At 45.7% G+C, this 26,191-nt stretch overlaps 1 protein-coding gene across 12 annotated transcripts; it reads right to left on the reverse strand.

Moving 5' to 3' along the window:
* Positions 1-1,005: 1,005 nt before the first annotated feature.
* On the reverse strand, positions 1,006-24,412 carry LOC147006380 (polypyrimidine tract-binding protein 2-like). Of its 12 annotated transcripts, XM_085868976.1 has the most exons (13): positions 24,140-24,412; positions 23,733-23,974; positions 23,439-23,614; positions 19,697-19,843; positions 19,428-19,577; positions 18,032-18,142; positions 17,750-17,936; positions 10,580-10,672; positions 8,309-8,388; positions 8,095-8,207; positions 6,510-6,590; positions 5,101-5,177; positions 1,018-1,156 (listed from the first exon to the last, which is right to left on the reverse strand). In XM_085868976.1, the coding sequence occupies exons 2-12, from the start codon at positions 23,752-23,754 to the stop codon at positions 5,120-5,122; spliced, it is 1,218 nt and encodes a 405-aa protein (XP_085725102.1). In that variant the 5' UTR covers positions 23,755-23,974; positions 24,140-24,412; the 3' UTR covers positions 1,018-1,156; positions 5,101-5,119. The 12 variants fall into 12 exon arrangements, 11 of the variants coding, with proteins under 11 accessions (XP_085725100.1, XP_085725098.1, XP_085725099.1 ...); XM_085868974.1 differs by lacking the exon at positions 5,101-5,177 and having other exon boundaries at positions 1,006-1,156; positions 23,733-23,808; positions 24,140-24,325; XM_085868972.1 differs by lacking the exons at positions 5,101-5,177; positions 24,140-24,412 and having other exon boundaries at positions 1,006-1,156; positions 23,733-23,808; positions 23,941-23,974.
* Positions 24,413-26,191: the final 1,779 nt, after the last annotated feature.

The following is a 26,191-nucleotide window of genomic DNA, read 5'->3' on the forward strand; positions in this document are numbered from 1 at the left end:
ACACATGCTCCCATACCTCACCTGGTAGCCATATTGTGTTTCTGATCAGATTCTTTTCATGAAATGTTCCCAGAGGTAGTCGATCATATATTTTACGTTTCACATTGATCAGTTGAGTGGTTTCAGAAAAAGGTGTTTTTAAAGGTGTTCTTGCGATTGAATATGGCTGCCATACCACATGACTGATGACGTCATTTTTAACAAATAATGTTTTCCGTGGGAAATCGATCACAAATTGAAAGCTTCGCATTCGATCAGTTCAGCGGTTTGAGAGAAGATTGTAAAAGGTTTTCCTGTTATCCAAAACGGTGGCCAAACTCGATCAAAATCCAAGTACTTTTTGGGACCCTTCAACCTCTTGATGATGTGCTGATATGTGAAGGAGGCATGGCATGAACAAACTTGAGTTACCCCACACCAAAGATCATTTTCGCCTTGTTTTGTCAGAATCCCATCAGCAGTTTCAGAGAAGTTGCAAGTGTTTACGGACGGATGGATGGGATGATGGACGGACGACGAGCCGTCCCATAAGCTCACCTCAATCATGTTCCAGGTGAGCAAAAAATGACAGCAAAATGGATCAGGAATTTAAATGTTTTAATGATTACAGCCAATACAAAGTGGAAAAGCATTTTTATGTAAACTTAATGGGAAACTTTAACATTAATTGGATGAAACATTTTAACTTTGCTCTCTTTGTCCTGCCACTCTACCCTCATCTTTTGCAATCCTCATAAAATAAGCTGCAAAAGAGAATTCTCCAATTGCCATAGAAAACGGTTGGAATGCAAAGACAGCCAAAGTGTTCCATTAAATAGATTTACAAGATTACTGAGAAGCAAGTGGAGGTGCTCAAGTTCGAGTCCCTTTTTCCACATTTAATTTCAATACAAATGGCTCAAGAAAGTGAGAAAAGACACTAAACTGGTATTAACTGGAATGTTTGAACGTTCGTGTGAAAACGAGGTGTGGTTGACAGGGTGTAGAAGGGTGGTGTGTTGCAAATCAAGAGTTGATCTCCAATTGAAATGAATACCTTGAAAAGGACACCCTCAGATAGTACTTCTTACCAAGATTATGGTTATGCAGTTTAATCAGTGCAATGGTGGCTTCCTCCACAGTACCCAGCTGCAACAAGGCCATCGTACGGGTCTCCCTGGAAAGCAGACCGACATCCGTTCAAGTGAAACAGGGTATGTGGGATTGCATTAAGATCGCTAAACGTTTCACCATCGTTTGGCAGTTACTGCAACAATTTCAAATAAATAAATAAGACAACTGAATCTGTAGCTTGACCTCATGTTGTTACCCAAATTTGGTCGCATTCTGACTGGTGGGTCTGGAGAAGAAGATTCTTTGAAGGAATTTACGCAACCACCATTTTGTCACACTTCCGGTCACGTGATCGGCATGGCCTCTGCCATTTACCATCAGGACACTATCCTATTGTTGTAACCCAAATGTGGTAGCATTCTGAATGGTGGGTCTGGAGAAGAAGATTTTTTGAAGGAATTTACGCGATTTTCCCCAAAATTGACTGTGTCAGCCATTTTGACAAAATTCCAGTCACGCGAGTGGTATGACCTGACTGGTGGGTCTGGAGAAGAAGATTTTTGAAGGATTTTTATGACGTCTGACCGACTTAAAGTCACGTGACCGGAACAATCTTTGCAATCCCCGTTAACAGTCAGGAGCGGAATCCTGCTGCCAACTTTCAGCCGGTTTGGCAGGAGAAGTCGAAATGGCAGATGGACGGACACGATGACAACACCTCGTCTGAAATTCCAATTACAGATCAGCAAAACATCATTACCCACGGCTGAGATTACATTGTCTTACCTGCCTCCTTACCTTGCGCCGTGTCTGTCCCGTATTCCCATGTGAGTGAAGAAGATGAGAAAGATAACATGCACAGCGTTACGTCAGTTTTGTAGTGTGTGTGTCCCTCTCTCTTTCTTTTTCCCTCCCACTCTCTCTCCCTCTGTAACGTTATCCTTTTTAGGGAGGTGCGTACGGGCTTGATTAAAACTTACTAATAATTTTTATTCAACATATGATTGGATTTTTCGGGGGTCCCTCCATCGTGATTGACACTCGACCCAAACAAAGCCAAATGGAAATCTGACGCAACAAAGTCGGACAGTGTATAATCAGAGGGCTATGGGCCTAATGTGTCAGGCCCAGCAGAAAACCAAGATGACAAACCATATAATTTTGTCTAAAATGTGAAAAGTCACATTAACACATCTGCTGCTCTTTCTTCGCTCCAATTGGTTCTTCTGACCACATCCTTGTCAAAGTGGACATCTCTCTGGCTGTTATCAGAGAACCACCTCACCGCCGTCGAGTCTGGCATTTCACTCAAGCCGACTGGCAGGGTCTCCGAGCAGCCATCAAACTGACAGACTGGTCTCCTATCTCTACTTTCTCAAACATCAACTCATCCTGGGAATTCTTTCAAAGAAACTTGCTCTCCCTCATGCACAGATTTATCCCCTCTCGTGTTCAGTTGTCTTACCCTTCCTCCCGCCCTTGGTTTACTGAAGCTTGTGGCGAGGCAGTTGTCCTGAAACAACTTGCCTTTGCCTCATGGAAAGCAAACCCAAATGAGGGCAATCTCAGTTCTTTCCACAAAGCCCGGAACAAGTGTGTATCTACCCTCAGGAGAGCCAGAAAACAACATCTTTCTCATCTCAAGTCTGAACTCTCAAACCTCTCTCCCTCCTCAAAATCCTGGTGGCGTTTAATCAAATCTGTTTCTGGTGTATGTTCCCCCTCCATCCCCTCCCTGACCTCAAATGGCCGCACTGCTGATTCCACACGTGATAAAGCTGAATGTCTAAACTCGGTGTTTGCAGCTAAATCTTGTGTCCTAAACCCATCACTATCTCTACCCACTTTACCCAGTCGCACCCAACTGTCCCTGGACTCTGTATCCTTTTCTCCTGACAAGGTGGAGAGCTTGCTTTCAAACCTCGAGTCAGATTCTGCAACCGGTCCAGACGGCATCAGCCCACGTGTCCTCAAAGCCTGCTCTTCTGCTCTTGCTCACCCACTCTCTGTTCTATTCACCCTCTCATTTGCCCAAGGTCATCTGCCATCTGCTTGGAAATCTGCTAACATCACTGCCCTGCATAAAAAGGTGCAAAAACAGATCCCTGTAACTACAGACCAATCAGCCTTCTCCCAATCATCAGCAAGGTGATGGAATCCATCATCGCCTCAGATATGAAATCCTTCCTCTTCTCCAATGGCTTGATTTCCAATCATCAATTTGGTTTCAGACCAGGTCACTCTACCCTGGATATGCTGCTTCTGCTCTCCCATCAATGGATGGAGGTCCTCAATGCCAGACAGGAAATCCGAGCCGTATCCCTGGACATATCACGTGCTTTTGACACAGTCTGGCACCCTGCCCTGCTCACCAAACTCTCTTCCCATGGTATTCAAGGCCATCTCCACTCATGGCTCGCAGACTTCCTCTCCTGTCGCAGTCAACGTGTGGCCCTAAATGGAGTTCTTTCATCCCCTCTTCCTGTGCAGGCTGGAGTTCCTCAAGGTAGCGTTCTGGGCCCTGTTCTTTTTCTGGTTTTCATCAATGATCTCTCGGACTCTCTGGAAAATCCTCTATTTCTCTTTGCCGACGACTCCACCCTCTGCCGTACCATCTGTCATCCCTCAGACCAGCAAGCAGCAGCTTCTTCACTCACTGCAGATGTGGATAAAATCACAAACTGGTCCAACACGTGGAACATGTCTTTCAATCCAGACAAATCTCACACTCTCACTATGTCTCTTCGAAAGGACCGTTTACAAAACCCCCCCATCCACTTTCTCAACAATCCTCTGGAAGAAGTCTTTTCTTTCAAGCTTCTTGGTCTCACTATCTGCCATGACCTTTCCTGGGAAAGTCACATTTCCAACCTCGCCTCAAAAGCCAGTCGCCGACTGGGAATCCTCCGTCGTGCTAAGTCCTTCCTCGGCCCTCTTGAGCTCCTGACCACTTACAAAGCTTTTGTCCGTAGCCTGATGGAGTACTGCTCTCCCCTCTGGGCTGGTGCTCCTGCCTCCCACCTTTCTCGGCTTAACGCTGTCGAAACCAGGGCATTTAAGATCATCGGCATCTCCCGCAATGAAGCTGAGTCTTTGGGCCTCTCACTCAATCACCGCAGGTTGGTCGGTGGTCTTTCTGTCTTCTACCGACTCCTCTCCAGCCTTGCCCCCCTGCTCTCTCTGCGATTTGTCCCCACCACATTTCCACAGGGCGCTCAAGGTCCGCTAACAACCCCCTTCTGGTAAAACTACCAAAATCACGAATCACTGCTCATCTTCACTCTTTCATTCCTCTTTTTTCCCGCCTTTGGAATAAACTTCCTCACTCTATTCTTTCCCATTCTTCCCTCCAGGCTTTCAAAACAGCTGTTCACCACCACCTCTTATCTTCCCCCATCCAAATCCTCGATCTTTTCTACCCCCGATAATCCACCCAAGCCCACTTCCTTCATTTCTCCTGCTTTCCTTCCTGAAAGTCCCTGAAATGTCCATCTTCTCTTCGCCATGTTCCCCGTCCCATCCCCATCCCTCTCCTTTCCACAGTTCACCTAATGTGTCTGTTCCCCACTGTTTTGTCCCTTCCACTCCCGCCCCTCTTGTCTCATGCCTCCTTGCTGTGAGTTGTGTGTGAGCTCTCATACGAGCCTCGACCAAGGTATACAAAAAAAAAAAAAAACATGATTAACAGAGAAAATCAGATGATTCTCAGTTGAATAAGCATTCAAACCCTTTGCCTAATTAACCCTAAATCACTTCAGGAGTAAATTAATTGTTCGAAAAGTTACAAAATAAGTGTACTATGTTTCACCTGTATGTAATCAGTGGTTTAACGTCAACAAAAAAATTAATCTCCCCCGATTATCTGAGGAGTTTTGAAGGTGCAACACACTTGGCAAATATGAAGACGAAGAATATTTCCAAAGAAGTCAAACATAAAGTGGTGGAGAAGCACCGTTCAGGAGAGGGTTATGAGAAGATTTCAAAATCACTCATTATCCCTTTGAGTACGGTGAATCCATCATAAAGAAGTGGGAAGACGTAACATACCACCGAGACTCCACCCAGATCAGGTCGCCCATCCAAACTCAGCAGCCGGGCAAGCAGGAAACTGGTTCAGGATGTCACTGTAAATCCAACAATGACTTTGAAAGATTTGCAAGGCTCTACTGTATATCCAAGAAGGGCGTCAGTGTTTATCCATCAACAATATCCCGTTCCCTTCACAAAGCTGGCCTCTATGGACAGGTGGCAAGAAAGAAACCATTACTGAAAAAGACGCATCGAAAAGCTCATACGGAGTTTGCGAAAAAGCATCTGAATGACACCGCAGGCAAGTGGAGAAACGTTTTGTGGTGAGAGGAGACAAAATTGAACTTTTTGGTCTAAATTCAAAGCGTTATGTCTGGCGTAAGCCGAACACTGCACATCACCCAGATAACACCATCCTTACTGTCAAGCACGGTGGTGGCAGCATCATGTTATGGGGTTGCTTTTCATCAGCAGGGACAGGGAAGCTTGTCAGGATGGAAGCTGCTCGAGTCGGCCATTAATCTGAAACTAAGTAGGACGATGATCCGAAGCACAAAGATAAAATCACACTGGAGTGGCTGAATAAGAAGAAAATGAACGTTCTTGAGTTGGCCCGGTCAAAATCCTGACTTTAACAAAATTTAACATTTGTGGCGAGACTTGAAGATTGCAGTCCATCGACGATCCCCCATCAAACTTGGCGGAGCTCGAGCAATTTTCACGTGAAGAATGGGCAATGATGTCACCATCTCACTGAGCAAAGCTGGTAGAGACCTCCCCAAAAAGACTCGGATCCGGATTCGGATCTTCACCAAAATCTAATCAATTCGTCCTTGTCACATACCAAATCCGTCCACAATTTGTTGAGATGTTGTTCTCAATACCGTTTTTGGCCCAATCTCTCAATGGTGAAGAATCAATGAAAAAATTCTCGAATCCAGATCCGTATGTTCACAAAAATCGATTAAAATCCTTGGTGCACACCCAGCCTGTCCACCGAGTTTCATCCGAATCTGTCCATCACATTTTAAGATGTCATGCTCACAGACAGATCGACAAACAGAGGTAAAAAATATTATTTCACTCCTCTTTGCGCGTGTACAACCGGGTCCAATGCAGAGCCAAGGTAATGCTAAACTGCAGGTTTGTTTTTCGATTAACGTTCCAAATTGTGTTCAAAATACAACGTTCGATTGAAATTCAAGTTATTCCTCGATCATAAACTGACGTATATAGACGGACGGAAAGACAGAAGGGAACCAATCTGTGAACCCAACTTTTCGCTTCGCGTTCACGTGGTAGCTGCGACTCCAAAAGTAAAGCACAACGAGCAAGGTAAGTAATAAAAGGCTCAAAAAAAATCCACATCACCTGCACAAACTCCCTCTCCCACGTATTTACACAAATCATTCACAACGTTCCCTTACTTAAAAAACTTGAATGCTTGGACGTCTCCACCGGCGGCGTCCGAAAACAGCTTTCGCAGCTTCTCTTTGCCAACCGTCGGCCTGAATGACACATTTCAGATGGGAAGTCAGGATGGATACAATATTTTTTAGTTTTGTGTGGTGTTTGTGTACTGGTGTGTTACATAATTATTAAGACATAACTAGAACTGCCACTTTATAACTGCTAGCAGTGATGACCGGGTACCAAGACATCCTGCTTTGATCGGACACTCGACCCTGACCCATGACGTTATTTTTATTCAAATTAATTCAATTAAAATCAAATGGAAGACCAAATAGGTGCAGTCCTGCATTGTCATCATCAAAAGGAACCCGAACAAGGTAAAAGCAAAGATGAAGTCATCAGGAGGAACCTGGATAGGATTCACATTTCAGCTGATACTCCTCTTCCCTCAAACACATCGAGGCACAGCCAAATGAGCTTTATTCAAAAAATGAATAATCAAAAATAACCCAGATCAAAAAATAAAATAATTCTGGCCACCAGACCATACGTCCGATCAGGTTGAAATTTAAAACATATATTCCCCAGCACTACTAGATCATAATTGTGAAGTTTCATGTCGATTGAGCGGTTCAAGATAATTTAAAAAAAGATTTTCGCTCAATCCAACATCTCTGCCAGACCATGAAGAACATTTGTGTGAAGTTTCCACTGGATCTGTCCTGCCATTCTGGAGAAGAAGATTATTTTTTAAAGGTTTGAGGGTAAATCCAATATGGCTGCCAAACTACGTGACCTTTGACGTCCTATGTGTGACCCATTTTTTCCTCATGGATAGTCGGTCGTGCATGTAAAGTTTCACCTCAATCTGTTCAGCCCCTTCAGAGATTTTTGAAGGTTTAGAAAAAAACAAATGTGGCTGCCAAATCACGTGACCGATGACGTCATCAATCTTTTTTTTTTCTGTGGATCATTTTATCCCTCGATGACCCTCAAATATTTCTATGCTGATCAGATCTAGCGTTCTACATATGCAATTATGACGTCATTAAAAAAACCACACTTATTCCCCATGAGGAGTACGTACTTGCCATGTGCCAAGTTTAAATTTTTTCCTTGCGGTTTCAGAGATAGAGGTCCAAAGTTTTTTCCAACATGGCTGCCACACCACGTGACCTCTGACGTCAGAATTATCAATCAAATATATTCCACATGAGGAATCGCTCCGATGATTAAAATGTCGTCTCAATGCGACAAGTCAAACAGAGTCAAATGCAGTCAGTACCCTGTCCTTCGGCGAGGGTAACAACGGACCTGATGAGCTGGAGGGAGAACCTGCTCGATACAGCATCACACGTGACGGCACCCGGAACCGGAAGTTACTTAAATGAAGAACTAAAACTGTGAAACGAAGCATGAAGGTAAGCACAATGAAATGGCAAAAAGAAAATCAAAATGTTTTCAACTAGTCAACCACAATGTGGTTGATCACTTCTTAAATCTCCAGCCTGATATGCATGCACTTTTCAATAACTTGTAAGCTCAAGAACAGAACCCGAAGAAGTTCGACGAAGACCGAATGGAAAGGAACAAGCGTACAAGATGTTCGAGAGATGAAGAGTTGAAGATGGTGGGTAGATATTTTGGAAGTTCCTCGATCCAGGTTTCTTGAAGCGATGAAGTTGAGAGCCGGTGAAATCCTTCGCCACATCCTAGACACGGCAAAGCGGGAAAGGAATGAAACGGCCTTCGCTGATCATCGCGTGCCTTCGAACGAACCCGGACCCTCGCACATCAAAGACTACATCGTTACCTGATTATTTTGTCCCTGCGGGATATGCACCGTTTGATGGCGAGAAAGTATGACACGAACATCGTTCAAATGACACAAGACTGGCGTCACAGAGGGACAAATGAAACAGTGTTACAAGATTGAGTAGGGCAGTGAAGACACAAACAACTAGAATGGCACTCGGTGGAGAGCGTACCTCCACCAACTCATCCACATCCGTTTTGAAATATCGCGTTAAGTATCATTTTTGGCCCAATCTCTCAACGGTGAAGAATCACTTCTCGAATCTGGATGTTCACCAAAATCGAAACAATTCTTCCTTGTCACACACCCAACCAGGACCCCAAAATTCATCCCAATCCGTGCACAACTTTTTGAGATATCCGGATCAAAGACAGACGGACAAACAGGGATGAAAACATAACCGCCATCTACCTTCAGTGGCAGAGGTAGGAAGGAAAGGAATTGAATGAATGAATGTTCGTGGAAACAAGAGAGATAAGGGTGAGGAGTCATGTGAAAGTAAGATGGGTCGGAAAAGGTGGAATCGATAGAATGCTTCTTCAAGTGGGATCTCTGTCTCTGTCCCTCTCTTGATGTGATACTGTACATGTACAGGTGTGTAATATCACGTATATTAAATAATATACTGTATGTACAGTGGCTGTAGAAAGTCAACACCCCCTTTCAAAAATTTTCACCTTTTGTTGCCTTTAACCTGGAATTAAATGACATTAAATCAGACTTTTTACACCTTTATTTACACATCGTAACCCACAACTTCCAAGTGAAAAATAAATTGTACAAACTTCAAAAAATTAATTAAAAATACAAAATGAGAATATCTTGGTTGGATAAGTGTCCACCCCCCTGACTTAATACTTGGTGGAAGCACCTTTGATAGCAATTACAGGTGTGAGTCTGTTGGTCGAGGTCTCTACCAACTTTGCACACCTTGATTGGGAAATATTTGCCCATTTCTTGTGCACAAACCTGTTCAAGCTCAGTGAAGCTGCGTGGGGAGCGTTGATGGAGAGCAATCTTCAAATCTTGAAGTCAAGCCACGGATTTTCGAATGGATTTACGTCGGGGCTCTGACTGGGCCACTCAAGGACATTTATCTTTTTGTTCCTCACCCACTCCAGTGTAGCTTTGGCTTTGTGCTTTGGGTTGTTGTCATGGTGAAATGTGAACTTCCGTCCCAATTTCAGGTTTCTTGCAGAAGGCAGCAGGTTTTTCTCCAGGATTTTTCTGTATTTTGCTCCATCCATTTTCCCTTCTATCCTGACAAGTGCCCCAGTCCCTGCTGATAAGAAGCATCCCCATAACATGATGCTGCCACCACCATGCTTCACAGTAGGGATAGTGTTCTTTGGCTGATGTGCTTTGTTGAGCATGCGTCAAATGTAACACTTTTCATTTCGGCCAAAAGTTTCCATCTTGGCTTCATCAAATAACAAAACTTTTTTACACATGGCTTCAGAATGTCTGGAGTGGTTTTTTTGTACACCTCAAACAGGACTCAAGGTAGGCTTTTTTGAGTAATGGCTTCCTTCTTGCCACCCTACCGCACAGGCCAGACTTGTGGAGTGCTTGGGATATTGTTTTTACATGCACACAGTGATCAGTCTTTTCCATAAAGGCCTGTAGCTCTTTCAAAGTGACTGTTAGCCTCTTGGTGGCCTCTCTGATCAGTCTCCTCATTGCTTGGTAATCCAGTTTGGAGGGACGGCCTGATATAGGCACGGTCTTGGTAGTCCCATATACCTTCCACTTAATGATTGTCTTGACTGTGCTCCAAGGGATCAAGGCCTTTGAAATATTTTTACATCCATCCCCTGATCTCTGCCTTTCCACAACTTTATCCCAAAGGTGTTTTTAAAGCTCCTCGGTGCCATGGTTGAGGCTTTGCTGTGAAATGCAAGACCAGGTCAGGTCAGGTATGGGAGCATGCGCCGGAGCAGCCAGTCAGTTGAGTTCAGGTCCGAATCCAGATCCGGCCAGTCAGTGGGATACAAAACATAAACTATTCAGCCTGCCAGTGGTATGCGCTCTACAGGGTGCCCTTGTCGTTACCACTGCAGTTTGGGTTAAAAAAAGTCGATACATTTTAGAGTTAGTTCCCCGAACCATTTTTACCCCATAAGGTCTAAACTTTGCGCATCGCAGTTTTGCCCGACACGGGGTTTTTCGAGAACGCAACCCCCGCCAATGGGATGGGTCTGCTGTATATCAAAACTCCATGTCATTTGGGCCTTATCGTGAAGATAGAACGAATAAATACAAACCTACCAAGCTGAGCCTGAACTGAATCAGACATCTGAATCAGAGCTCTGTCTTTCCTGTGGCGTAGGAATTTCACTCGAAGCACATCTCCATCGACTCCTGTGTGGGATTGCAGGTGGAATTAAAGAACATTACATGTACATAAAAGGTTAAACCGTCACATGATATATTTTTAATCTTTTACTTTTCTGATTGACCTGAGAAATGTTTGTTTGTAAACATCACAATCTCAAAACAACAAGATGGTATTCATGGAATACTTACCTCACGCAGTCTTGAGAAAGACTTGGTGAAAGCAGAGGCGCTGAGAAGGACAGGGGTGGGTGGACAGGTGGGAAAACTACCCAAGGGCCTGGACCTAATCGGGGCCTGTAATTATTCCTTCAATATTTTGTTTCATATAATGATTGTTTGTGAAGATAAACCACCAGGGGCAACATTATTGTGCGTCTCCCTCCAAGTCACTCGGGGTGATTCCCCGATATGCCATTGCCAGAGACAATGACACCCTCCCTTGTAAAATAAACTCCTGTGGGAGCAATTTACATAATCATAATCGTGGTAATGACGTTCATGAACACAGAAGTGTTGGCCACACCCCATCCAGATGAAATGTGTTAAACGAATCCACATGTATAATTCGTCTGACGACGAAGATACGGAGACCTCTGTGTAGGTTGTTTTAAAAAAAAAATTGAAGGGGGCCCGACAAAATCGGGGATGGAACCCGCAGGTGAACCGCTTATGCACGATTCCGGTGCCGTAACAATGGTGTGCGTGTCTGACACTGAACCGCCGGTGTGTGAAACGTACACTTCGGTGCCCGACCAAGCTGCCGGTGCTGGAGGTCGAGGTTGAGTCGCCCGTGTGTAGAATACTCGAGGTGAATTCGCAGTGTCCCGCGCAAAAAATTGGCGGAGAGGCAGGGGCACGAAGACGTGTATGGAGGGGTCATGTGGTGAAACGATGTAGCGAGCACTCTGCGCGGCACAATGGCGAGGTGGGGATTTCAAAACACAACACAGAACTGATGTGCTGTAAGGAGTGCACAGCTTGTGGGAGGAACATGGGCGTGGTGGCTGCAGAATATCAGCAGGTCTCATGTGGGCTCTGTGAGGGTCTCGCTGCGTGAGCAATGGGCATGGAGGCCACGGCTGCTGGATTTTCCCTTCGGAATCCACATGGATAAGGGGATTATTAGAGCGTAAGAGACAGAAGCAGGAAGGCTGCCGAATGACGGAGTTAGAGAGCTTGTCGAGGACGTTATATGAAACTAGCAAATACCACCCGTCACTTCACTGATGGGAATACGAAGGGAGGTTGGGGGGTGGGAGAAAAAGAGGGGGAGAGAGAGAGGGATGGGGGAGCGAGGAAGGAGGGGGAGAGAGGAAGAAGGGGGGAGTGAGGAAGGGTGGGAGAAGGGAAGGGAGGGGAAGGAACATAAGAGGAAGGGAAGGGAAGGCAACGTGAGGGGAGGGCAAGGTAAGGCAGTGCGAGGAGAGGGTCCGTCTGGACACATCTGGAGATAGCCACCGTCCGGATATGTCTGGAGATAGAGAGAGAGACAGAGAGAGGTGCAGGAGGAGGGTGCTGCACTGTACTCGGAGGGGTGGAGCAAGGATGCGACAAAGAGGGAGAGGGGTGGGGTAGGGGAGTTAGCAGAGAGAATATGGTATGCTTTATCAGCAAAACACACACACACGATATATTGTTGCGGAAATGGGCCCTTTAACAGTGGGTTATGAAATGCAGGATTAGCCTCGATCCCCCCTTAAATGTATGTTTAGCCAGGTTGTTTGGTAATCGGACGTCACATGTGTGTCAGGAGGTGAAGCAGGCTGTCCAGTGTTCATACAGTGGTGGTGTACTGAGAGGCGCTTCTTCTTCCTCCCCCCCCTCCAAACTAGCCCCCACCCGGCGCTCGGACAGTCAGTCGAAAAGGCGTGCCGGCGACCAAAAAGGCAAGAGGAACTGCTTGAGGTCGGTCTGCGATCTGCTTCGTGAGAAAGGCCCGCCCCGAAAGGCAAGAGGAACTGCTGTGTGAGTCTGCGTTCTGCGTTATGAGGAACTGCTAGGTCGGTTGGGGATCTGCTTCGTGAAGAGTGGTTTGGCGAGCTGTTCCTCCTCGGCCATGGATCCAGCCTGCAGGACCTCCACAGGTTCATCCTGAGTCCAGTCACGGAGCCTCTGACTGTCCTGACTCCATGCACGGCTCGACACGTCTTTCCATCCCATCGATTCGCCTTGCGGCACCCAACACCCAGATTTGGCCGAGTCTGGTGAACAGGCCATGCCTGGATTTGTATACTGGACCTTGTGAGAAACCAGCTGGAACAAACCACAGATCTTTCGCTCTTGTGCTGTCGACCTTACGGGGGCTGAACGTGCCGAAGCTGGTGCGTGAGCGGGGCGACAAAAGCAGGCCGTCGCCCATCTTGCCACGCTGCATGCTCGAACTTGGGCGCTCGAATCCGTTGACATCGGCTTGTCACGAGCCGCATTCGTGCCTTCGACACTTTCCCTCTTGTCCATGAGGCACCACCAAGTACTCCGTGTCTTGTCTGCACGTTGTCCAGTCCTAAGGTTTATTTCGCTTGGGCTCCCTTCGAAACCCGTATCCGTAGCTCCCTAGTTAAGAGCGGGTTATCGATGAATGATAATGTTCGTGAATGCTTTGCTTGTGTCGTGTTTCCACGATGTGTCCCCAATAAATCTGGCTGATTCATGCGAAAGTTGCCGCCTTGAATTTATTCGTGCCGCGCTCGGAACAATCTGCTCGATTTGCATATAAAACCAAAATGGGCTACGGACTGGCAGACTTCGCTCGGTCTCTGACAAACCCAGTCTGGAGCCGGGGTCTATATCCCCAATTGGTAAGGCACAGGTGTACTTTGGTATCATGATCTGAGGCACGTGACACGAGACCTGTGCCGAACGAGCCGGCGTTATAACCCCTGAGACGGCGGTGCTGTTAAGTGACGCCGAATCTTCAACATTTGGCTGTCAAGAGTGGGGTGTGAATCCCACCACCGTCGAATCCTCAACAATATTAGTGCTCGGCCGACATCTGCAAGTTTTTCAGTCATCGGCTATTTGGAGTCAGTGTGATTACCGAGTACAGTATGTACTGTATACAACCCAAAAACCTTGAGGAGCTTTCACATTTGTTTTGGGGAATTTCAAAACACAAATTAAAAAACAACGTTCCGTTATAGATGTTTCAAGGAGATTTGCAGAAACATTAATGTTAATGAACAGCTGCCAATCATCATGTGACTAGTGGAAAAATTTGGCTCTAATTTAGAAAACACGTCAACACGGTAAACGGCTTGGAAATCGAGTGCTCTCAAATATATTTTTCTTTGAAACTCACAAAGAGAAATCACGTAACGTTTCCAAAGCACACGCGATTCATATAAAATAACCAATTGCTTAAGAAACGGTCACGACGACAAAGGAAAACGTGATCGCTCGTACGGTGGCTGCTGAGGTTAAAAGTTAAAACCTCCACCACCCACCATCATTATATGATATGGAATGAAACTTTGCCACCACGGTGCCCGTAACCAAGCATGAAGACATCTGCACACACCCGCGGAGAGTCCCTTTACAGATCCAAATCTACCCATATGTACCACGTACGTGTGTGCTGTCTACGTACCTCTACCTTGTAGCAACTGCCGACTGTGTGTCCCGATCGGGACACGAAACTGTACTACTATCAACTGTAGGGCGCTCGGCAAATGGCTTAAGCACTCATGCAGGCCCTCTAATTAAATGGTTTATCAGGAACGGTTGGCTTGGCAAGCGATAGAAAGCTAATTGGAAATGACACCTCCCCACAAAAAAAAACGAAACATCGCCGATTTCGTAACATTTTCATGTTTCACTCGAGATTTCGAGTTATTTAGTCCACGTGATCCGATCCTCCAAACTCAAATTACATTTCGATTATGTGCTTTAGTCAGTCCGTGAGAGTAGATCGTGGAAAATCACAACATATAATGCATGAAATCGCTCCAAGCTCCTAATATGAAAATTACAACACTTGCCGAACAAAATGGCGAATTAAGACAAAATGGCGAGGTAGAGCGATGTGACCGAGGATTCGCCTTCAGACCCCAGCGGGGGAGAGCGAGGTGTCCGAGGAAGCGCCTTAAGACCCCAGCGGGGGAGAGCAAGGTGACCGAGGATTCACCTTCAGACCCCAGCGGGGGAGAGCGAGGTGTCCAAGGAAGCGCCTTAAGACCCCAGCGGGGGAGAGCGAGGTTTCCGAGGATTCGCCTTCAGACCGCAGTGGGGGAGAGCGAGGTATCAGAGGATTCGCCTTAAGACCCCAGCGGGGGAAAGCGAGGTGTCCGAGGATTCGCCTTCAGACCCCAGCGGGGGGAGCGAGTTGTCTGAGATGCACCTTGACAAACGATATAATTAAATGAGGCCATTAATTATCTTCAAAAGGGGTGTTTTAATTATGACTGTTATTAAATAAATGATTCAACCTGTATCTTAACTGGAGCTACTTGAGTAAGGTTTTGAGTTTTCCACCACACAACAGCAGTTAAAAAACAGTTGTGCAAGTATAAAAATAGCAACAAATGGTTCAAGGCATACATAGCTGCATCAACATCGTAAAAGTATGGAAATTGGGCAACACACCAAAGAGTATAAATAAACTTTGAAGTGTGACCACCTTGAAAAATGGAATAAAAAGGTTTTAAAAAAAACAAAAACAAATGGAAGACGGAGTCACAGAGAGGCAACATGGTGGTGAAATGGGACAGAGTGGAGTCGAGAGAAGGTTTCAGGAATAAATGACACGGGGAGTGTGGGAAAAGATGAGGTGGAAGAAAAGGATGGGCATGGAAAGAGAGAAAATGGAAACTGTCAGTGTATGGAACAATCAAATAAATTTTCAAAAAGACAACAATAAGAACAAAAAAAAAAAACATAAGAATCAAGGAAGCAACATTTTTGGACAAGAGGAAGAATGAAAGGGAATTTTGAAGTGGAATAAATGTGAACAACAATGAAGATACACAAAAGGAAATGAGACGCAGGCCATTTAGCCCATCATGCCTGCGCAGAATCAACACCGGATCAATTCAAACACAGCAATGTATATAAAAAGATGAAATTCATCACAGCGAGAAGTTAGTACATCAAGTTCGAGAAAATTGGGAAGTAAGCTCAAAGCTGTTGCAGCTCAGAGGGATCGGGCGGAAAGCGAATGTGGAAGACGTCGTTTAAAAGGAGGGTGAAATGGAGGCAGATGGACGTGTGGTGACGTCAAACATAAAGGGGTTGGAGGAGGGTTTGGGGGTGAGGGGGGATTTTTCCGACTTCGTTTTCAGACCCGCTCTAACTTTCATCCCTTCCGGTCTTTGCGGCTACCACTCGCGCAACCGCCAGCCACGGCAGCTCTTATCCAACACCTCGTATCAATCCACAAGCAGGGATGTTCTCTTCATCTCGTGGTGTTCTTTTAAACATTTTTTTGTCCATGTTTATTTGTTTTAATTTCAGCTGGTTTCACACAACCGCAGTCAGAAGCTAATTTGTGTTCATAGTTTGTCAACAGTAACCACATGTGAAGATTATAATGTTGTTTATCTCACATCGCACTGAACCAAGCCAGTCCAGAATAATAAGTTTATTTTAACCAAGTTTTCCAGGTATAAATCACGTGATGCATGCACATGTACAAATATGTTCACCTTTTAATTAAATAAAGTACAAATTATCCGATGACCGATGATCCCTCAATCTCCCACCTCATCGTTCAGATTTAAAGCCAAGAGGACACAGTTGTCGGTTGGGAGAGGAGCCACAAGAGCAGAAGGGGCGGTAACTCCAACTGCAGCAGCTGCAGCGGGGGTCTCCAAACGTATTCCGGGACCATTGAGCCCTGGAAGGCGATATAAATAATCGCTGTTTTGTGCAGGAAATGGAGGACAGTATGGCCAGGTGAGTGAAGGTTAACACGGCCAAGAAACAGTTACCACCAGATTGAGGGAAGCCAGTCGCTGCTGTAAAACTACTTCCATATGGCTCTGTCAAACAGTAAAAATAATAAGAAACTCACAGGGAAGAACAAGAGGTACTTGCCATTTTAGATCTGAAATTAAATGCTGAAGTTCTAAAAATGCAGATCTCTGACATCAGATCTTTTGTCTTCACTTTTTTGTTGTTGTATACAGTCAAGGCTCGTGGAAGAGCGAATAAACTGAACGGATCAGGACGTAAAACGATGTTCTGTTGACGTTCTGATCCGTTCAGTGTACTCGCACGGAAATAGCAGAGGATGCAAGAACAGAAACGTGGTGGTGAAGGACAGAGATCACCGACCCGTCTGCAATGGTGAAGTGATAGACCCATCGACTCCAGCTTCAGCGTGGGAGATTCTAATGATTTTGAAGGCCTTGATTTCCACGGCATCAAGCTGAGCAAGATGTGAGGCAAGGGGAGCCAGCGCAGAAAAGGGGGAGCAGCACTCCATCAATAAAAAGCCTTGTAGGTGGAAAAGAGCCAGGTGTGCCAAGGAAGGACTTTGTACGACGGAGGATGCCCAGTCGGCTGGCTTTGGATACCACCTTTTTGAAATGTGGTTTGCCAAAGAAAGATCATGGCTGACAGTGAGACCCAGGAATTTGAATGCCTGAACCTCCTCCAGAGGATTGTTAAGAAATTGGATGGAGGGGGGGTCAGGGGTTGCCAGACTGTTCTTTCAGAGAGAGTGTGAGATTTGTCAGGGTTGAAAGACATATCCCAAGTGATTCCGAGTGTTTGACCAACTTGTGATTTTTTTAAGGTCTGAAGAGAGGGAAGAGTTTGTGGCCTGCGCATCCGAAGGATGAGGGATGTCACGGCAGACGATGGAGTCATCAGCAAACACAGAAAGAGAATTTTCCAGAGAGTCAGAGAGATCATGGACAAAGATCGAGAATAGGACTGGGCCGAGAACACTGCCTTGGGGAACTCAAGCCTTGACAAGGAGAGAATATGAAAGGATTCCATTGAGTGCCACATGCCCATCTCAGCATTTGTTGCCATGGTTGTCATTAATTTTCAAAAATAAAAGCCCCCTCTAACTAATATGGTGGAATAAAAAAGTGGCAAGTTTAGTACTTCCAAGCTTTCTATTAACAATCAGTTTGCTTCAAATCAGGTCACTCTCACCGAAAGCAGAAACTACCGTTGCAGGTTGAAATGCAGCAACAACCCCAACTCCTCCACGTTGAGGCAGCTCAGGGCGGGTGAAGTCACGGGACGTATCATTGTTGTATTTCACGTTCAAACTGTAAACCTTGGAAGATTCAATGCGGAGTGTGCAACAGGTGTTGTAGATGTCCCGGCCGTTCAATGACTGTGTGGAACGGAGACACAAGTTCAAAATGCAAGGAGTCATCTGGCGGACACAGGAATGGTACAGGCGGTGTATATTTATTTGGATTAACTCACAAATTTTGCTTGCTGAGCATGCTGAGCATCGGCGTACTGCAGGAGTGCCTGAAACTGGTAATTTCTCGTGAAAGTGATGACTTTCAGGACTGTTCCAAACGTGGAGAATATCTGCAAATCAAATTCAAAGTCCTCAATCTTAAAATTCTTCCACATCACCGATCATTTAATCGAGCGAACAACCTCATCAATTGGTTCGAAAAGGTAGGTGACATTACATCCAACATTCCTTCCCTCCATTATTCCTGCTCTGGACACCCCAGTAAACCCGAATAATACAAGTTCCCTGACAAGGAACTTCAACCCAGAAGTAAGCCATTGGACATTTCAAGCCTGTGCAATGGTTGCATGTCCCTGCTGTACTTTTTAAATGTTGAGCATCAAGAAAGGGTATATTTAACACTCCTTGAACCATTTAAAAGTTTTTGGTATGCCTCCGTCAGGATTCGAACCACCGACCTCCTACATTCAGAAAGTCCCTGTCGTAATGATTTAGTGACTCACTTAAGGCAATAAGGATGTTTGGAAGCGAACTCATGATGGGCCACACCGGAATGAAATGTGAGCATTAAAAATATTTTTACCATCCTGGCATACAGTAGAATCTGGATAATAAGCGTATGTGTGAATACAAGCGCGCATGGAAAGAAAATAGGAACACTGGACCGGTAGCTTCTCTGGGCCCTGGCCTGATGATGGAACCCAAATTTGGTAGCATTCTGACTGGTGGGTCTGGTGAGGAAGATTTATGAAAGAATTTGTGATTTTCCAAAAATTTGGCTAATTCCGCCATTTTGACACACACACATAAATCCGTCAATAGCCTCTCCCTTCGTGTGCAGCCTTTTGGCTGCAACACTGGTACTCATTTCGCTGACCTCGGAAGGATGACAGGCTGAGTCACAACCCCCTGGTGTTAATTCAGCAGCCAATGGGGCTTTAACTCAGGACGCGAGGATCCCAAGCCACCACCCTAACCGCTAAGCCTAACCTAACCGCAAAAATCTCATCAGTTCATCTTTACATCGTCATACATACTTGTACCGAGTTTGATTTGAATCCCTTCGGCTGGTCTCATGTATCACGTTTTTATCTGGCATGACCTCTGACCTCTTGCCCCCATAATCGAATCAGTTCATCTTTACATCAGTAAACATAGTTGTACCAAGTTTCACTTCGATCCCTTCAGCCGTTCTTAAGTTATCATGACAACGAAAACCTATCACGGACGGACGCACGGACACACGGACAGCTGGACGGACAACCAAAAACATAATGCCTCCGGCGACTTTGTCGAAATGAAAATTCATCAAGAAAAGATTTGTTCAGTAACAAGACATGTTACAAGAAACCCCAACCCCCACCCACCCCAGTCCTTCATCCTCCCTTGTAGTACCTGGTGCAAAACATCCAGACTGATGGGGAAGAACAAATTGTCTACAAAGACATGCAGAACAGGACTGGCATGAACAGCTGGTGCTGCATCTCCAAATGCACCTTCCAAAGTGACTTCGCCACTCACAGTCTGGAGTGCAGCGTTCACTCTCTAATGGAAAACACAAGGAACATAAACACGGTCAGAGACTAAGATCTAAATATTGGGGGCAAGATGGGGGAGGAAGAAATAAACACGAGCTCACATCAACACAAGGAAATCAAACTTACATCTTGTTGACTTGGATTAAAAATCTTCACCTCCTTACGGATGGAGTACTGCATGTGAATGCGGTTACCCCGGATGTGGAAAGAAACTGACGAATGAGAACGCATCATTTCCGTGGCAACTTCTTCCGAACACATCTCGAGAAACGCCTGCAACATCGCAAGTCATCTTAAAGCACAAATCAACAACACAACCATAAACTATGCACAGGCATTTCCCTCACATCCCAGCATCCACCTAAACCCTCGGCCCTCCATAACGGCGGATGGTATACGTATACCTGCTGAAAGCAGTACCTCCGGCTATTTTTGGATAAAACCTTATGGATCCTGGGAAGGAATATAACCTTTATTTATTTACTTATTCTTCCTGCGCTCCGAATTTCCAAGCCAAATCAATTTCCGAGCCGGATCAATTTCCGAGTCATATCAATTTCCGAGCCGGATTAATTTCCGAGTCGTGTCAATTTCCGAACCGGATCAATTAACGAGCCGGATCAATTTCCGAGCCATTCCAATTTCCGAGCAGGATCAATTTCCGAGCCGGATCAATTTCTGAGCCGTGTCAATTTCCAAGCCGTGTCAATTTCTGAGCCGTATCAATTTCCGAGCCGTGTCAATATCCGAACCGTGTCAATTTCCGAGCCGGATCAATTTCCGAGCTGTGTCAATTTCCGAGCCGAATCAATTTCCGAGCCGTATCAATATCCGAGGCGTGTCAATTTCCAAGCCGTGTAAATTTCCGAGCCGGATCAATTTCTGAGCAGTGTCAATTTCCGAGCCATGTCAATTTCCGAGCCGAATCATTTCCGAGCCGGATCAATTTCCGAGCCGTGTCAATTTCCGAGCCGGATCAATTTCTGAGCCGTGTCAATTTCTGAGCCGCATCAATTTCCGAGCCATGTCAATATCCGAGCCGTGTCAATTTCCGAGCCGGATCAATTTCCGAGCTGTGTCAATTTCCGAGCCGAATCAATTTCTGAGCCGTATCAATATCCGAGGCGTGTCAATTTCTGAGCCGTGTAAATTTCCGAGCCGGATCAATTTCTGAGCTGTGTCAATTTGCGAGCCGAATCAATTTCCGAGCCATGTCAATTTCCGAGCCGAATCATTTCCGAGCCGGATCAATTTCCGAGCCGTGTCAATTTCCGAGCCGTATCAATTTCCGAGCCGTATCAATATCCGAGGCGTGTCAATTTCCGAGCCGTGTAAATTTCCGAGCCGGATCAATTTCTGAGCTGTGTCAATTTCCGAGCCGAATCAATTTCCGAACCATGTCAATTTCCGAGCCGAATCAATTTCCGAGCCGTGTAAATTTCCAAGCCGTGTCAATTTCCGAGTCGGATCAATTTCCGAGCCGTATCAATTTCCAAGCCGTATCAATTTCCGATCCATGTCAATTTCCGAGCCGGATCAATTTCCGAGCCATGTCAATTTCCAAGCCGTGTCAATTTCCGAGCCGTGTCAATTTCCGAGGCGTGTCAATTTCCAAGCCGGATCAATTTCCGAGCCGGATCAATTTCCGAGCCTTATCAATTTCCGAGCCTTATCAATTTTGAGCCGCATCAATTTCCGAGCCATGTCAATTTCCAAGCCATGTCAATTTCCGAGCCATGTCAATTTCCGAGCCGGATCAATTTCCGAGCCGGATCAATTTCTGAGCCGTGTCAATTTCCGAGCTGCATCAATTTCCGAACTGGATCAATTTCCGAGCCATGTCAATTTCCGAGCCGAATCAATTTCCGAGCCATGTCAATTTCCGAGCCGAATCAATTTCTGAGCCGGATCAATTTCCGAGCCGTGTCAATTTCCGAGCCGGATCAATTTCTGAGCCGTGTCAATTTCCAAGCCGTGTCAATTTCCGAGCCATGTTAATTTCCGAGCCGGATCAATTTCCAAGCCGGATAAATTTCCGAGCCGTGTCAATTTCCGAGCCATGTCAATTTCCGAGCCGGATCAATTTCCAAGCCGGATAAATTTCTGAGCTGTGTTAATTTCCGAGCCGAATCAATTTCCGAGCCATGTCAATTTCCGAGCCGAATCAATTTCTGAGCCGGATCAATTTCCGAGCCGTGTCAATTTCCGAGCCGGATCAATTTCTGAGCCGTGTCAATTTCCAAGCCGTGTCAATTTCTGAGCCGCATCAATTTCCGAGCCGGATCAATTTCCGAGCCATTCCAATTTCCGAACCGGATCAATTAACGAGCCGGATCAATTTCCGAGCCATTCCAATTTCCGAGCAGGATCAATTTCTGAGCCGTGTCAATTTCCAAGCCGTGTCAATTTCTGAGCCGCATCAATTTCCGAGCCATGTCAATATCCGAGCCGTGTCAATTTCCGAACCGGATCAATTAACGAGCCGGATCAATTTCCGAGCCATTCCAATTTCCGAGCAGGATCAATTTCCGAGCCGGATCAATTTCTGAGCCGTGTCAATTTCCAAGCCGTGTCAATTTCCGAGCTGAATCAATTTCTGAGCCGGATCCATTTCCGAGCCGTGTCAATTTCCGAGCCGGATCAATTTCCAAGCCGTGTCAATTTCCGAGCCAAATTAATTTCTGAGCCATATTAATTTCTGAGCCATATCAATTTCCGGGGCGTGTCAATTTCCGAGCCGGATCAATTTCAGAGCCGGATCAATTTCCGAGCCTTATCAATTTCGAGCCGCATCAATTTCCGAGCCATGTTAATTTCCGAGCCGTGTCAATTTCCGAGCCGTGTCAATTTCCGAGCCGGATCAATTTCCGAGCCGTGTCAATTTCCGAGCTGCATCAATTTCCAAACCGGATCAATTTCCGAGCCATGTCAATTTCCGAGCCGGATAAATTTCCGAGCCGGTTCAATTCCCGAGCCGGATCAATTTCTAAGCCAGATCAATTTCCGAGCCGGATCAATTTCTAAGCCAAATCAATTTTCGTAATTACCTCCACCACCGTAGGTGAAGGAGTTTGTTTTCACGCCTGTCTGTTTCTTTGTCTGTCTGTACAGGATATCTCAAAAATTTGTGGACGGATCCGGATGAAATTTGGTGGGAAGCTTGGGTGTGTGTGACAAAGACGAACCGATTCGATTTCGTTGAACATCCGGAACCGTGTCAGGATACAAGAATTATTTAAATTCTTCACTGATTCTTCACCATTGAGAGATCGGCCCAAAAAAATATAAAGCACGATATCTCAAAAATGTTTTGGGCCAGATATGTTCTCATGGATCAGGCATTGCGTGGCGGAGGTATGCTCTCTACCGAGTGCCCTTCTAGTTACATTTTGTATCAACAATGTGAACAGAAAATGTGCAGGGTTGACTTTTTTTTGACCTTGACCTAGTTTTAAGGTCATGACATAATTATAGCCATTTTAACATTTTTCACCAAATCTTGACAAACTCTTGTCCAATTGGAACAGAAATGCCCTCCATGATAGCCGAGATTCTACGGCGAGGTGCGTTTACTCTTATTTTACATCATACCCTTCCGGGTTAAAGGTGGATTTTAAAAGCGGAGTATCGAGCAGAGCGGCCGGATTTTTTTCTCCAGGGAGCCCAGGGTGCGGAGCCAAAAGTCCAAGGAGCTCAGGGTCAGCTCAGGTCAGGTCAAACGAGTGACATTCCAGGACAGGCAAACGAGTGATAAAAGTGGAGGTTACCCATGAAAATGTAAAGTTATCAGAAATCGCTTCAAGTGTAATTACACACCAATGACCATTCAGAGAGCGAGTTCACCGGCCATTAAAGACCGTCACCACACCTGCCGTTTGCTTTCCAGCAGCAGTAGATTGGTCACCTTCCCAAAAGGAGAGGCCAGCGTGATAACATCTTCCTGTATGACGTTCCAAGGTAACCTGTTCAGGTAAAGGACTCTCGATGGACGAAGATCCGCCGCTCGACCACCCGCCTTGGGTGTTTTACTCACGCTCTCACAATCTGGAGGAAAGAACAGAGTCGGATGGGGTGGAGAGGTGATGTTTGGAGAGTTTCTGATTTTGGGATATGAGGCGAGAGAGAGAGTGGAAAAATCAGAACGGAAGAAGAAGAATCCTACCGGAAGCTCCCACTGCCGTCATTGCTGAGAGGTTTGTAGAAGAAGAAGAAGAACGAAACAGTTCATCGGATCCTCTCTGGAGAGGGAGAGGAGGAACGGAAGGAGAGAAGAAGGAAGTAAATAATAAATGGGAAAACAGGAGATGGAGATCGTGGTGCGGACGCGCTGAAGAAGATTCCACGAGTAGTTTCACCTCAGGCCTCCTCACCTTGGCACCACCGACTGGATCCGACACCTTTACCCTGAGGTAAAGGAGGTGCAAGTTCGGAAAAAATTAATAATTGATTAAAAAATAAATCACATTCAGCAAACAATCATTCTTCGATAGTTTTGTTTAATTTCTTTAAAAGGACATAAAAAACGAGTTGGATCGTCGTCCCCGAACCGAACTCTCCTTTCTCACTTACCTCCTCTTCCACAGCTCCCCTCCTTTACTTCATCACGAGGTGGCGCCAAAAAAGGCGGGAATTGGGACCTCACGTGTTTCGGGAGACGATGACGTCAGACTTTGCGCTTTTTGACTCGAATATTGATTATCTGAAGAACAACGACGACGTGAAAAAAATAATTAAATGTACCTCATGTTTAAAATGTTTTTACATTCTTCAAAATGTACTGCAGTTCGAACCGAACGTGAAAGCATAAATTCCAGTCCGACTGAACAGTGCTGCCAAACATACACCGCTTACTTCCGGCTGCAGCGCAGGGCCGTGTGAAGTAATTAAACATTGAACATAAATGTAATTTTTTTTTTACAAAACAATAAAATAAGCAGATAATTCTCAAAAGTAGAAGAAATTTGGAACGAACGAATAAAAAAAAAATGTGCGATTGATGAAAACTGTGACGCGCTCGTCTGGATGACGTCATGACAGCTGTGAGAGTGATGGACGAATGCAGTTCCCGCCAAAATCTCCTTTTAAGATGTAACGACCGAAGCATCATCGTCGATCGTCACGTACAGAGAGCGTCGGTGCTGCTGCGGCAGTTCCGAAGCGACGACACAATCCGGGTCGGGGTCGCCGCTCCGACTCAGGAAGTCAGGGCGGTAATTTGTTCAGGGTGCCGGCGATAGCTCGCCGACTCTTCGTGAAGGACACCGGCATCTTTAACATCCACCGGCTGATGGGGGCATCCTTCACATGGCTTGTGAAACAACGGGGTGATAGTTTGTTGTTGTTGTTGTTTTTCCTGTAAAAAGTCGAGGCTCATGGAAGAGCTAGTACTCGTACGCTGAACGGTTCATGATGTGCATGCTGATTCAAACCTTCCACCTTTGTACCGTGTCAAACAGAAAGGCAGAATTTCTCAATCACTCAAACAAAACCTGCTTTCCAGGTGAAATCACCACAGGTAGGCCAAAGTGATTCGCATGAACATTGTGAAGAAATGCTTTTGGAACTCTTCGCTGAGCCGGCTTAAGACAAAGACAATTACAAGAAGTTCGACGAACAATTGTCCAAACATATGAAGGGAACATTTGAAAAGATGAATCACACAATGTCTCGTACGTAACGGTATCCACTTAAATCCCTCAATGGAATGATTTGAGGCCGATAAGCGGTGGGCGGAGCTTGCAGTGGGCGGAGCGGGCAAAAGCGACGGGCGGAGCTTGTAGTGGGCGGAGCGGACATAAGCAGTGGGCGGAGCTTGTAGTGGGCGGGGCGGGAACCCCCGAGCTCGCTCGCCCGCCCTGCGGGTCACGTGGCACTCCTTGGAGACAAGTTACAAGAACGTGGTTGCTAAGGAAATGTCACTTTAATATCGAGGGGAGAAGGCTCGAGGCTCCGTGAATTACAGGGACGATGTTTATTCGGATTAAAAACCCATTTATAACGGATTACTCTCCACACGATGTATTAATTACAAGTGCAGGACCTTGTGTCGTTCATCGGGGGTTTATAAATAAATTATTTAAATTCAGTTCGATGGAGTTTATGAATAAATGATTTAAATCCCGTGGGATTGTCTGTTCGATGGAGTTTTTTTTAATGTTCTCTCTCCCTTTGTGAAATCATCCGAAATGTTGTTTAAAGAGTTCGCGAGGCCTTGCAGCTCTCGAGTCTGAAAGGAAAACGAACCTCAGAGAAATCACCTCAGATTACCTCCCTGTCTCTCTCTGTCCGGACGTGTCCGGACGGTGGTTCTTTCCAAACGTGTCTGACGTGAACTTTGTGGTGTTCGGCTCAAAGGGAAACGTCACAACCGGATGATAAACCTCGATCGGAGGAAGATGAACGTTCTGTGAAGGAGGTCGTGCCCCATGGCGGTATTGTGAGCCCGGTGTTGTTCCTCATGTTCATCAGTCGTTTTTCTGATTCTGTGGAAAATCCTCCATCATCTCTTTGCTGATGATTCCTCTCTCCGTCAGATAATTTCTCATCCTTCAGACAGACAGGCAGCAGCGTCTTCCCTCTGTGTGGACCTTGATCGAATCAGGAGCTATATGTGTAATACTG

This window comes from Eptatretus burgeri, unplaced genomic scaffold (assembly GCF_056783735.1).
Source record: "Eptatretus burgeri isolate ZD-2024b unplaced genomic scaffold, Ebu_testis_v1 Ebu_testis_scaffold_3182, whole genome shotgun sequence".
NCBI classification, from domain to species: domain Eukaryota; kingdom Metazoa; phylum Chordata; class Myxini; order Myxiniformes; family Myxinidae; genus Eptatretus; species Eptatretus burgeri.